Source organism: Erigeron canadensis, chromosome 7, assembly GCF_010389155.1.
Source record: "Erigeron canadensis isolate Cc75 chromosome 7, C_canadensis_v1, whole genome shotgun sequence".
In the NCBI taxonomy this organism is placed as follows: Eukaryota; Viridiplantae; Streptophyta; class Magnoliopsida; order Asterales; family Asteraceae; genus Erigeron; species Erigeron canadensis.
In genome coordinates, this window is record NC_057767.1 from 10,401,594 (window position 1) to 10,414,083 (window position 12,490).

At 31.9% G+C, this 12,490-nt stretch overlaps 2 protein-coding genes across 2 annotated transcripts; both read left to right on the top strand.

The window, feature by feature from the left end:
• Positions 1 to 1,723: 1,723 nt before the first annotated feature.
• On the top strand, positions 1,724 to 4,238 carry LOC122608947 (SKP1-like protein 4). Its single transcript, XM_043782015.1, has 2 exons — positions 1,724 to 1,802; positions 3,784 to 4,238. The coding sequence occupies exons 1-2, from the start codon at positions 1,724 to 1,726 to the stop codon at positions 4,236 to 4,238; spliced, it is 534 nt and encodes a 177-aa protein (XP_043637950.1).
• A 3,675-nt stretch (positions 4,239 to 7,913) lies between these two features.
• On the top strand, positions 7,914 to 12,093 carry LOC122607121 (transcription initiation factor IIF subunit beta-like). The gene is made up of 6 exons (XM_043780039.1): positions 7,914 to 8,192; positions 9,565 to 9,673; positions 10,499 to 10,629; positions 10,730 to 10,804; positions 11,105 to 11,257; positions 11,576 to 12,093. Exons 1-6 carry the CDS (start codon positions 8,016 to 8,018, stop codon positions 11,693 to 11,695), a joined length of 765 nt encoding a protein of 254 aa, XP_043635974.1. The 5' UTR covers positions 7,914 to 8,015; the 3' UTR covers positions 11,696 to 12,093.
• Positions 12,094 to 12,490: the final 397 nt, after the last annotated feature.

The following is a 12,490-nucleotide window of genomic DNA, read 5'->3' on the forward strand; positions in this document are numbered from 1 at the left end:
CTTTCTTACAAGTTTTTAAATGCATTATGAGTCCTCCCTATATTGTTGATGTCATCTTAACATTGGCAATTGATGATGTGTTTTGGTTTGTGAATACAAATAGATCGAATAAATTTATTTTGTTATTAAAAAAATAATAATAATTTGATCATCAATTAGTATTAGTTTCATATACTAATGAAAGTAGTAGTTGAGACAATTATGACGTGTACAACAACAAAATTAATAAATTTAGAATTGTGGATGAGGAGGAGGAAAGAATCAAGAAACAAAATATGAATGAATGAAAGTGAAAGAAGGAATAGATGGGCTCACATAGAGACTTTGGCGGAATTCGCTAAAAAGCACCTATTTGGCGACTATTAAGTGATTTAATTGGTTAATAAATCATTAATTCAACTGTCTTATAGTATATATTAAGATTAAGATAAGTAAGTTGTGTTGGATGCAAAATCATCATCTGACATCAAGTAAGGGAAATCTAGATCCCAATCTAAATCAAAATCACATGCATATATTTTGCGACTATTAATTTGAGTGAATTTTTAAATACATGCATATATTTTGGGACTATTAATTTGTGTGATTTTAAAATACAAACGTTGTAAAAAGTATTAAAGTTAAGTTATATTGTTTATATATCAAACTTATTAAATTCAGACTAATGACGTATACATTACTTGACTTCTCGACAAGTAGGCTGGAATATAATCAAGTAGACTAGAATACGTATGAAATTGGCTAAGCATATTTAAATATATATAAAAGAAAAACCTTAATTCTAGAATAAAGAAGTTTGGACCCTTAAATCAAAACGATGATGTCATACACCTAATTTAACTTTTTTACATTTAATTTTAATTTAATAAATTAGATAATTTTTATTTCCTAATATAAATTTGTAGACATTATTTATTAATGTTATTTAAAATATAATTATGAAAACTAATATTTTTTAATTTATATCATTTTACAAATTTAAAATCAATTTTTGACTTTTTTTTAATAAATTTTTTTGACTTAACTTTTCAATAATTACTCAACGATTTTTGAGTTAATGAATAACTAGAAAAAAAAAAAAGAACAATACAAAATCTATAATAAGTTATCACAATTATGTATCAAAAAAATAGTTGTATGAAAATCGTAAAATATTATGCATACCTCTAAGTTAGATTAGCACACAACATGTGATGTATAGATTGGTAATTTAATTGGTTAGTAGTAAATTTTTAAATAACTAAATTATTCAAACAAAATGTTAAAGCTCAAGTACAGACATTCAGATGCATAAAAGATATCCAATCAAACAGAAAATCACTTAGCGAGACCTCTAACAAATGATGTATCCATTTTTCTAACCGGCCGGTCACCGTTAACCAAAATCTAAATGACCATCAATCTAACTTCGCGCTTTTTTAATGGTTCAATTTTTACTCAGTTCAACAAATCATTAATTATATATATATATATATATATATATCGGGGTGAGATATTTTGAGACCACCTCTTATTTTAGGACCAACTAGGACCATTGATATGATTTTCTGGTGGGCCCGTCTCCGGAAAGTCTTAGTGTTTTTACAAAAAAGTCTTGTATATCATGATGGTGGTGTGTAACTTACGAATATCAATGGTCCTTTTTTGGACTTTTTTTAGTTTGTCTCAAATTATCTTTCTTTTATCTCTATATATATATAATTCATTATCTCCAAGAACATACATGGCATGGTTCTTTGCTCACCACATCATCTTTTTTCTACGTGGCAATCTCACGTCATTAGTCCATCATAAGTCGACATGTAAGCTGACACCTATTGTATTTACCATCTTTATTATAAAGAATATAAAAATTTAAGCAGAAAGCCCGAAAGGATTCGAACTCTCTACCGCACCTCTTAGATGACATGGCCTATTACCAATTCAACTAAATTGGTTTTGTTAATTAATTCGAATCTTATACTTAATAAACATTATGCATGTTGGTTTTTGAGCTACCTTGGTTTCCAAACGTATTCTATTACAAGTATTATATTAATTTTTTGAAGTATATATATATGATCTATTAAACTTCCTTTTTATATCTATTTTAATTTTCACCACAAATCTATTAGAAAAAATATATTATATATAGATAACTTGAAACAAAGTTATTGCTTGTATTATTAGTTTTATGTTTTTAAAATATTAATAAGTATTCACCACAATCATAATAATTACATGTATATATAAGGGTTAAGTATTTGGGAGTGTAAGTAACTTTTACACTTATTTTATTGTGTGAATGTAACTTTCATTTGGTTTATTCATACAAGAAATCTGGTTTTTTGCGACGAAATGATTTTCGTCGCAAAAAAACCCGCTACACGACAAAAAAATTCACTTTTTGACTTTCAAAGTCAAATTATGTTTTTTGCGCCGAAAATGTTTATTGTGACGAAATAATTATATTTTTTATTTTTTTAATAAAAATGTTTATTGCCACAAAATAATTTCGTCGCAATATATTTTTCTAAACATTATTTTAATTTTATTTTTCCCGCGGGATGGAAAGTTTTCCCCGCCAAGATTTTTGCGACGAAATGGATGCTACGAAAATGTTTTTTGCGACGAAATATATTTTTGTGAAATTTTGTATTTATTTCATTTTTCCCGCGAGGTGAAAAAAATTTCCCGCCAAGTTTTTTGCGACGAAATGGCTGCGACGAAAATGTTTTTTGTGACGAAATATATATTTGTGAAATTTTGTATTTATTTCATTTTTCCCGCGGGGTGAAAAAAATTTCCCGTCAAGTTTTTTGCGACGAAAGTAGTTTTTGCGACGAAATATATTTTTGTGAATTTTTCTATTTATTTCATTTTTCCCGCGGGGTGAAAAAATTTTCCCGCCAAGTTTTTTGGCCGCGAAAAGGCTGCGACGAAATATTTTAATAAAATATCTAATTCACATAATTTAAAATAATTTAATAATAAATACTTATCTAAAGTAAAATAATAAATTTTTGAATAATTATAAATAAGTATTATAATTTCATAGTAAGTATAATAATTAAATAAGATAATTAGTTATTATAACTTGGTTAAAAAAATAATAACGTTAACATAACAAGTATTAATAAAATAATTAGTTATTATAATTTTATTCAAAAATAATATTATTATTAAAAAAATTATAATTTTTTTAATAAAATAACTAATATTATAACTTTAATAAATTAATATTTTATACTTATCGAAAGTTAATAAATAACAAATTATAAATATTTATAAAAATTACAAATTAGTTACTAGTAAGTATATAATGCATAAATGTCATATACCTTATTCATATACATATATGTATGTACATACATACATATCTTATACGTACATACCTTATACCTTATACCTATATACCTTATACATACATACCTTATACATACATAGACACATAAAAGTTCCATAAGATTTATTTGATAATAACTTACCAACACATTGCCATGTAAATAAGTACTTAATAATTTAGTCATACCTAATAGATACATACATATATATCAGACTTGTCCCGTTAGATCCAGATAAATGATTGAGAAATATATTGGGCCCACTAGGCCCGTTAAGTATTCAACTTTGACCCAACTGGCCTAAAATACACAAGTTATATACATACTGGTCGATTAGTCCCAAACGAATGATCGAGAAACATATTGGGCCCATTAGGCCCAAATGATCAAACGAACAGTTAATTACGGTTAATTAGTTTCTTTCTTTGTTCTATCGTACGTAACGTACAGTCCTAAGAAGTCATCATGTCGAAGGCCATCGTGGTCAAGAGTTCAGACGGGGAGACGTTCGAGATTGATGAGGCGGTGGCGAGTCAGTCACAGATAATCAAATATATGATTGAAGACGGATGTGCTGATGGTGTTATCCCTCTTCCAAACGTCACCGCTAAGGTCCTCCTTTCCAAAGTTATCGAATACTGTAAGAAACATGTCGATGATAATTCAGAAACAAAGAAAGATAATCATCATGATGCAGAGGCTGCTGATCTTAAAACGTTTGATACCGAGTTTATGCTGTCATTAAAAGATGATGTTCATGTGTTACATAAGGCTGCAATTTATCTGGAAATCCAGGGTCTGATGGATTTATGCTTGGATTATACATTTAATCTGGAGATTGTCAAGAATCAGTTCCGCGACATGACTCCCGAAGAGGAAGCCAAGATTCGTAGGGAGAATCCATGGGCTTTTTAATAGTATCGTATCGTATAGTAACTCATGCTCATCTTACTCGCGCGTCTCATGTGAAAGTTTAGGAACTTAATATTATTCTTTATGTGGTTTATGATAGTACGAAAGCAATTAAGTGAATAACTTTTTTTACAAGTTTTTAAATGCATTATGAGTCATCCGTATATTGTTGATGTCATCTTAACATTGGCAATTGATGATGTGTTTTGGTTTATGAATACAAATAGATCGAACAAATTTATTTATTTGTTATAAAAATAATAATAATTTGATCATCAATTAGTATTACTTTCGTACTAAAGTAATACAATTACCGATATCAAACTAATTAACATCATACGAATGTCATTGACATACAATTACCGATATCAAACTAACAACCAATGTAGCACCGAAACAGATACAGCAAAAGGGCACAAGAATGATACGGGAACAGGAAACGACAAAACTAAAAAATTTAGGATATGGGTACGGCAAAGATACGACAATAAAAAAATTTAAAAATAAAATATATTGATTTTATATAGAGAAAGACTTGAGACTTGGAGATTATTTATGATTATATATATATATATATATATATATATATAGGAGAGAGATCAAATAAGAAGGTGTCTTAAGAAGAGAAGGGAGAGAAGGTCTTATGAACCAATCAGAACGTGACATGTGGATTTAAAAAAAAAAACGCGGTGGCATTTTTGTAAGTAAATCAAACTTTTGTCAGCCTGGTTCTGGGTCAGCTTGGGTCTGGGTCAGCTTCGGTTATGATCAGCTTGGTTGGGTCAGCCTAGGTTATGGGTCAGCTTAGTCAGCCTGAAATCTGGGTCAGCTTGGGATCTACATTTGTATAGATTATGTGTAGTTTTGTGTCAAGCTGACCCAACCCAAGCTAACCAAGTTGACCCAACCTGACCCAGACTCCAAGCTGACCCAAAACCCATAATCTACATTTGTGTAGATTGTGTCAAGCTGACCCAACCCAAGCTAACCAAGCTGACCCAACCCAACCCCAAGCTGACCAAAACTCATAATCCACATTTATGTAGATTAATCTACATTTGTGTAGATTGTGTCAAGCTGACCTAACCCAACCTGACCCAACCCGAACCAGACCCCAAGTTGACCCAAAACCCATAATCTACATTTGTGTAGATTTTGTCAAGCTAACCTAACCCAAGCTAACCATGTTGACCCAACCTGACCCCAAGCTGACCCAACTTGACCCCAAGCTGACCAAACTGATCATGCTGACCAACCAAGCTGACCCAAACCAAGCTGACCAACCAAGCTAACCCAGAACCCAAGCTGACCCAACCAAGCTGACAAACCAAGCTGATCATAACCGAAGCTGACCCAGACCCAAGCTGACTCAGAACCAGGCTGACAAAAGTTTGATTTATTTACAAAAATGCCACCGCGCATTTTTTTTCCATTTTGACACATGTCGCGTTCTAATTGGTCTATAGAACCTTCTCTCCTTTCTCTCCTTAAAACACCTTCTTCCAGGATCTCTACCCTATATATATATATATAGGTTTTAGATAAAATAAAACAAGTATTAAGTAAAACAAATAAAACAATAAGTTGTTTTCACTGAAAATCATCGTGTATCATGAAAATCATCGTGTATTAATTGCTTCGTGAATCTTCGTGCATCAATTTAACCATGATCCAATGGTTAAGATCTTGTTTTATTTGTTTTACCTTAATACTTGTTTTACAATACCAAACCCCTATATATATATATATAATATATATATATATATGTATGTATGAGAAAAGTGAATATAAGGTTGTCCCATGCCCAAGCTTAAGTATAGAACCCCTCACATAACAATATTATAATATTTGTTGTATAATTAATAAAACACATGGCCCCCATGATATTTATAGTTTAAAATATTAGTATGTGAGGGGTTCCATACCTAAGCTTGGGTATGGGACAACCTTATACTCCCTTCTCCCTATATATATATATATATATATAATTTTATAACATATGCTTGATGGTGACCGGTGATCACGAAAGTAAATTTGTAAAATCAATTTTGGAATACAAAAAGCTTGATGGTGATCTCAATTGTATAATGTAGTTGGTTTGTGTTAGGGGGTACGCATAGTAGCAATATGACAGTCGTTTTTGGAATAGAAAAAGCTCATTGAAATACTAATATTAATTAAATATGGTATGGAAGCTTCATAGAAACGTTTCGGTATATATGAAAATTTCAAGGAAACATTTCGTAAGAGTTTCGTACGAGTTTCCGTTCCCATGAAGTTTCAGAAACGGGTACGCCTACCTGTTTAGAGTTCGGTGCATCATAGCTAACAACTAAACATCCATTATGTTGAAAAGTTTGGGACTTTGGAACATGTGACATTACCATTTTATCGTTAATTTAAGTTTGTATCAATTAACTACACCACTTGACGCCGACGTCATCACCATCACCATCACCATCACCATCCGTCGATGCCACCACATCGCAACTAATGTCACGTTGCCGCATTGCGCGGGTACCATGCTCGTGTACTAAAATGTTAACAAGAGTCTTGAGTATTTACGTTATTAAAAACTTTGTTTAATAGGCAAATTGGTAAGAAAAAAAAATAAAAAGAAACACCTAAAATATTGAAAACATGGGCTAGTCAAACTGTCATAGACCAACCACTTCAACAAAAAAAAAGAGAAGTACTAGTAAAAAACTCTCATAGTTTAGGAACTAAAATAAACGATTTAGATTGTTATAAGGTTTATTAAATGTATAAGGTAAAAAAATGTATTGTGTTATCTTCTTCAAGAATACTCACCTAAAAAAAAATCCATTAAAACATAAACTGAAGGTTTGTTTTTGTTTTTTCAACCTCACCATCGCTAGCATTCCTTAGAAAACATTGTTTAATTATACTGGTCATCCAAAATATGTATAATTTTTTTTAACAGCAGTGGTGATTGGACTCAGCGATATTGCATCTTCATCGTTCGGTAGAGATCGACCACATCACCAGCACAGTCAATCCGAGGGCATGATTGGCGGTGGAAGTCCCACTACCGTTCTGGAGGAAAACTAGCTAAATGCTAGAGAAAACCTCCATGCCCCACCTCATTGGCAAGGACTTCCCAATATGTCTTTCAAAGGTTTTGAACCTATAACCAACATTTGGCTGAAAGACATAAAGGACATTAAATGTCCGGTTGGGCTTAATCCTAAGGATATTTAATCCCAAAATATGTATCATAACTGCTATAGATCTTGAAATATTTTCAGATTTGGGTTTGATGAACCCCATATTTTTATGCCCGTCATTATTTGTTGCTCAGGGTTGTTGTCCTGCCTGTCCATGGACAGGGTCGCAATGGATTAAGGATAAGTATATTAAATGGAGATGTTTTAAATTAATGTAATAAAGAAAAAAAAGTTTTTTGATTTTTAAAGAGAGAAAGTTTAATGAAAAAAAAAGTCATTGAGTTTATTAGATGGTATTGATATAGATTAAAAACAATTACAAAATCTGGCCCATTATTACATATTGACGATTACAACCCCGGCCCATTAATAGTTTCCAGATTATTTCAATTTTGACTTTCTTAAGCCGACACATTTTTTTTTTCTTTTAGATACACATTTTTTTTTCTTTTAACCGTTGTCTCCTCTCTCTCTATTTACTTTTTTTTTTTTTAACCAGAGAACATAGAACAGAAGAAAAACACAAACAAACAAATATTAATTTGATTCTGGGAAACAAAAGGGAAAATCAAAAGTCAAAAAAACAAAAAAGATGGAAGAAGAAAACAAGACAAATCTAGAAACAGGAAAGGCAGAGAGAGCAGTTTGGTTAATGAAGTGTCCTGTAGTTGTTGCAAAATCATGGCAATCATCCGAATCCCAACAAAATCTTGCTAAAGTTGTTGTTTCTCTTGATCCTCTTCATCCTGAACACCCCAATTCTCTTCAGGTCTATCTATACATACATATATGTTTATTATATCTATATCTATACCCACCTCCCATTATGTTTACTTGTTTTGGTTTTAGGGTTTTGGTGCATAGCTGTAATGGGTCCTTTGTAATTTTAAATGATTTATTATTATTGAACTTAGGTTTATGTGTGCTGATATATAGTTGAATTTTTTGTGTTTTTTTATTTATTAACAAATTGGGCAAAATATACCCTTTTAATCAGTGTATTTGATCTTGTAACCTGTCTAAAGTGGGCATATTTTTTTCGGCCCGATAGTCATATTGGTTTCCGTGTTTACAAGTTTGGACTCTGGAGAGGATGGAAGCATATAATAGTACCGAACTGTAAGGTAGAAGAGAAAGTTGAATACACACAATAGCGAAACAGGGATATTTAGATACTTATATACATTTTTGGTATATATGGTCCTTTTGGAATTTTGTTCAAGTCTATACACATATATGTTAAGTTTAGTTTATGTATATTTTAGTTGCTGATTCGGTTGAGTTAGTATTGATTTTAGGTTTATTTATAGTTATGATAAGTCTGTAGTTAAGATGTTTAATCTTTGAAAAGTGAGGGATTTCGGTATTGTTTAGTTAGTAATGTACCGGTATCTGCTTGATATATAGTTGCAGCTGTAACTATAGTTGTGGAACCCTAGTTTTGTGTGTTTCGATAGAAGAAATCAGACGAAAATGATATTCATGATAAACGAATGCTTTATTCTCTTAAATTTTTTTCTTTAACAAGTGCATATTTGTAGATAGGCAACGTCACATTAACTGTTGACGCGTGTCCATGTTGGAAGAATCTGGAAGTACATATAATTGCTCTTTTATCTAGGATCCTTGTGTGTTTTTGAATTTCCTTTCTAGAGTTATATCTTATTACTTGATAGGAAGTCCATCAATTTCAATTAATGAAAGATAAAAAACGTAAATTCATAGTTTCTAAATCTGACTATGTTAGATAAATGCACGCTGCAACCTAAGTCTTACATTGATATTATATTTGTCTAAATTGTCATAAAGCAACATGTTTTGTATTGTTTTTCTCTAGCAATTATGATGTTAATTCTAAATCTCTGGTATTATTTTCTGGAGCTGTAAGTACAAAGTTCTCATCATTTGTTTTATAAAAAGGAAAACCCAGTTTTCCTTCTTTATTCCCGTGACTTCATGGTCCGTAGTTAGGGGAGATGGTTTGTGACAAAGGCAAAGAAAGGTTTGGAATTATTGGTATCGTTATTTGTAGGAAGTGATTTTATATTCAAATGAACTTTGAGCATTCTATTAATATTGATATATATTTACATTTGTGGCTTGTTCTTTAAATCTGAATTATGTTTCTTTTCTTCAATCAGTTTTCTATGGAAATGGCTAGCAGTGATATTCCAAATATGCCGAAGAGCTACTCCTTAAACATGTTCAAGGATTTTGTTCCCATGTCCATTTTTTCTGAATCAACCCAAGGTAGTGGTCTTGTTTCTATAAATAAGGTTTAAAGTTTACTCCATAATGTTGAAAGTTTTATTGCATCACTTTTAGATGCGACATATTGTGTTTTTATGAACGAGTTGGAATGATGAAGAAAGGTAATTAGTTGATTAATCATTGTAATCTCATGTCTGAGAATTACGAAAAGAAATCATAATTGTGAAGGGGGGCAGACATATCTATTAACATGTGGTTGGATGCATTGAGTATCTATTAATTTTGTTTGTACTTCCGAGCATTCATGAAGGTTGAAACTTGAAACTTGTTAGGGAGCAATTTTGGCTTGTTTACCTACGTAGAAGTTGATTTGGGATATATTTTATCTTTAACAGGCCAAACAAGAAATCATGAAACGTGTGTCTCTAATGCATATGCCCTTCTATATCAGTTACTTTAGAATAGAATTATAGAATTATTGAAATAGTACAAGTACTGTAATACTTTGTCACACTAATTGGTTATGAAAAACATTTCGGACGGTAAGTATTTAGGGTCAAACCCTTCCTGACCCATTACTGCCGGATACCCATAAGATGATTTTCCCAACTCTGCATTGTTAGTTGGACGGCTAAGTCTTTAATAAAATTCTGTAGTAAATGCTGTATTTTCATGAATATTGCATGTATTTTGCTTCAACGCTGACTTCAGTAATCCTGGTATGGTTATTTGCTTTGAATACTGATTGCAGTAAATGATCTTACTCAAATTTATGTCATCTACCTAGGGTTACCTCAAAATGTGCATTATGTTAGTCTGATAAAGTATATCTGTATAAACTAATGCTTGGGTGTTGTGTTTTAGGGAAGGTTGCCGCGGAAGGTAAAATTGAACATAAGTTTGACATGAAACCCCATAACAAGAATATGGAGGAGTACAGAAAGATGTGTCGTGAAAGAACAAATAAGTCTATGGTTAAAAATAGACAGATAATGGTATAATGCATCCTTTACCTTATTATTCACGTATTTCATTATCTACATAGTGCTTGAAAAATTCCAATGAAACATGATATTTTCCTTGTTTGCTCAACAGGTGATTGACAATGACCGAGGTATGCATATGAGACCCCTGCCTGGAATGATTGGCTTGATTCCAGCTAACAATAAGGTAATCACTTCAATCATCTCCAAGAATCATTAAATTGATCTGCGTATCTGCAACTAGTTAAAGGCGCAAACTAGTTTATATAATGTATGTGCACATGCGGTTTGATATACTCTAAATGATCCGTATCTCCAAGATATTTGCTATAATGACCTATTTACCTGTGAATGGTTTATATCTCAAACGGGTCAAAATACAAAATTAAACGTAAATTGAAACCTCTAGTTGTAACTGGCAAGAACTAACCGATTAGGAAGAGAGTACTCTATTTTTACTATATTGTACAATATGTTATATGTTTAGGATAAGAAGAAAGCTACTGTTCCAGTCAAGGCACCAGAAGTTAAGAGAACCAGGAGGGATCGTGGAGAGCTGGAAGATATCATGTTTAAGCTTTTCGAGAGACAACCTAATTGGGCTTTAAAGCAGTTAGTCCTTGAAACGGACCAGCCGGCGGTGTGTGCTTACTTTCAAATTGGCTCATTTCAATTTGAACATATTGCACTTGAATGGAACATAGTTTCAGTCGATTTCTATTTCAGGAGAACTTGCTTTTAAAACTAGCATCATAAAAGCCTATGCTATAGTAAGGGACATGTTTTTTTTCAAAAGATTTAGGCTACCCATCCCCTTAAAGGCTTATTTTTGAAGTGGGTCCTCGAAATAGAAATCGATAGAAAGCATATTTCTTTTGCCTGCAATTAGTCTTGTATCTCGACTTTCCTTGGAGTCTTTTGCTCATTCCCTATGAGTTTTAATTGATTTGCATTGCAGCAATTCTTGAAAGAAATTCTGAACGACCTTTGTGTCTACAACAAACGTGGATCCAATCAAGGAACATACGAGCTGAAGCCAGAATATAAGAAATCTGTAGAGGATACAGGTGCTGAGTGATACATGTGTTTGTAAAAGATGGTGCAAGTAACGGCAGGTGGTCAGGGTTACCAAATCAGCCTAGAGGCACTTATACCAATCAACACTCGAACTGACACTTTTTAACTTTTGCAATATATGAAAGATCCGCTTATTGATGTCATTACAGCTACTTTTGAAAATGCTGTTACCTGGTAATGTGTGTGGTGCTGCTACTTTGTATGGCTAAAAAAGAATAAAACGAAAGTGTGTACAATTGTGTAGTAAAATCGTGGGTGTACCGATCACCTCTGCATCTCTCATCTCATGTGTGCTTTCTTATACTATCGAGGCACTGCATAGTGTATGAGGTTATATATATAAAAAAAAAAAAGTGTTAGTATAACATTCATGAATTATAGAATATGTTGCTTCCTTAATTGTGGGTTTTTCTTTTTAATTTATGGCAATTTTCATTAGATACTACTAAAGTAGTAAACATCAAACAATCGAGTACTCTCATAGACATTGTGGTGTACAAGGTTCTTGAATATTTGTTGGTAAGTTGCAAAACCAACAGTAGGTTACGTTGTGAACTTCAACTTCTTGTCATTAGAATTTAGATTAAAGTAAAATTTGCTACGTCTTTTTTAAACCCTCTGTTACATGATAATAATTCCCAAATATTATAAGTTCTTTTTTAAACCCTTTTTTAAACCCTCTGTTATTGATTCGTTTAGGTGATAGCGGGGAATTGTGTTCTTGGAACAAACAGAAAATATCAAGGTAAATAAAAAAATTGAGACGAATCAAGTATAGTCACATATTTGTAACAGA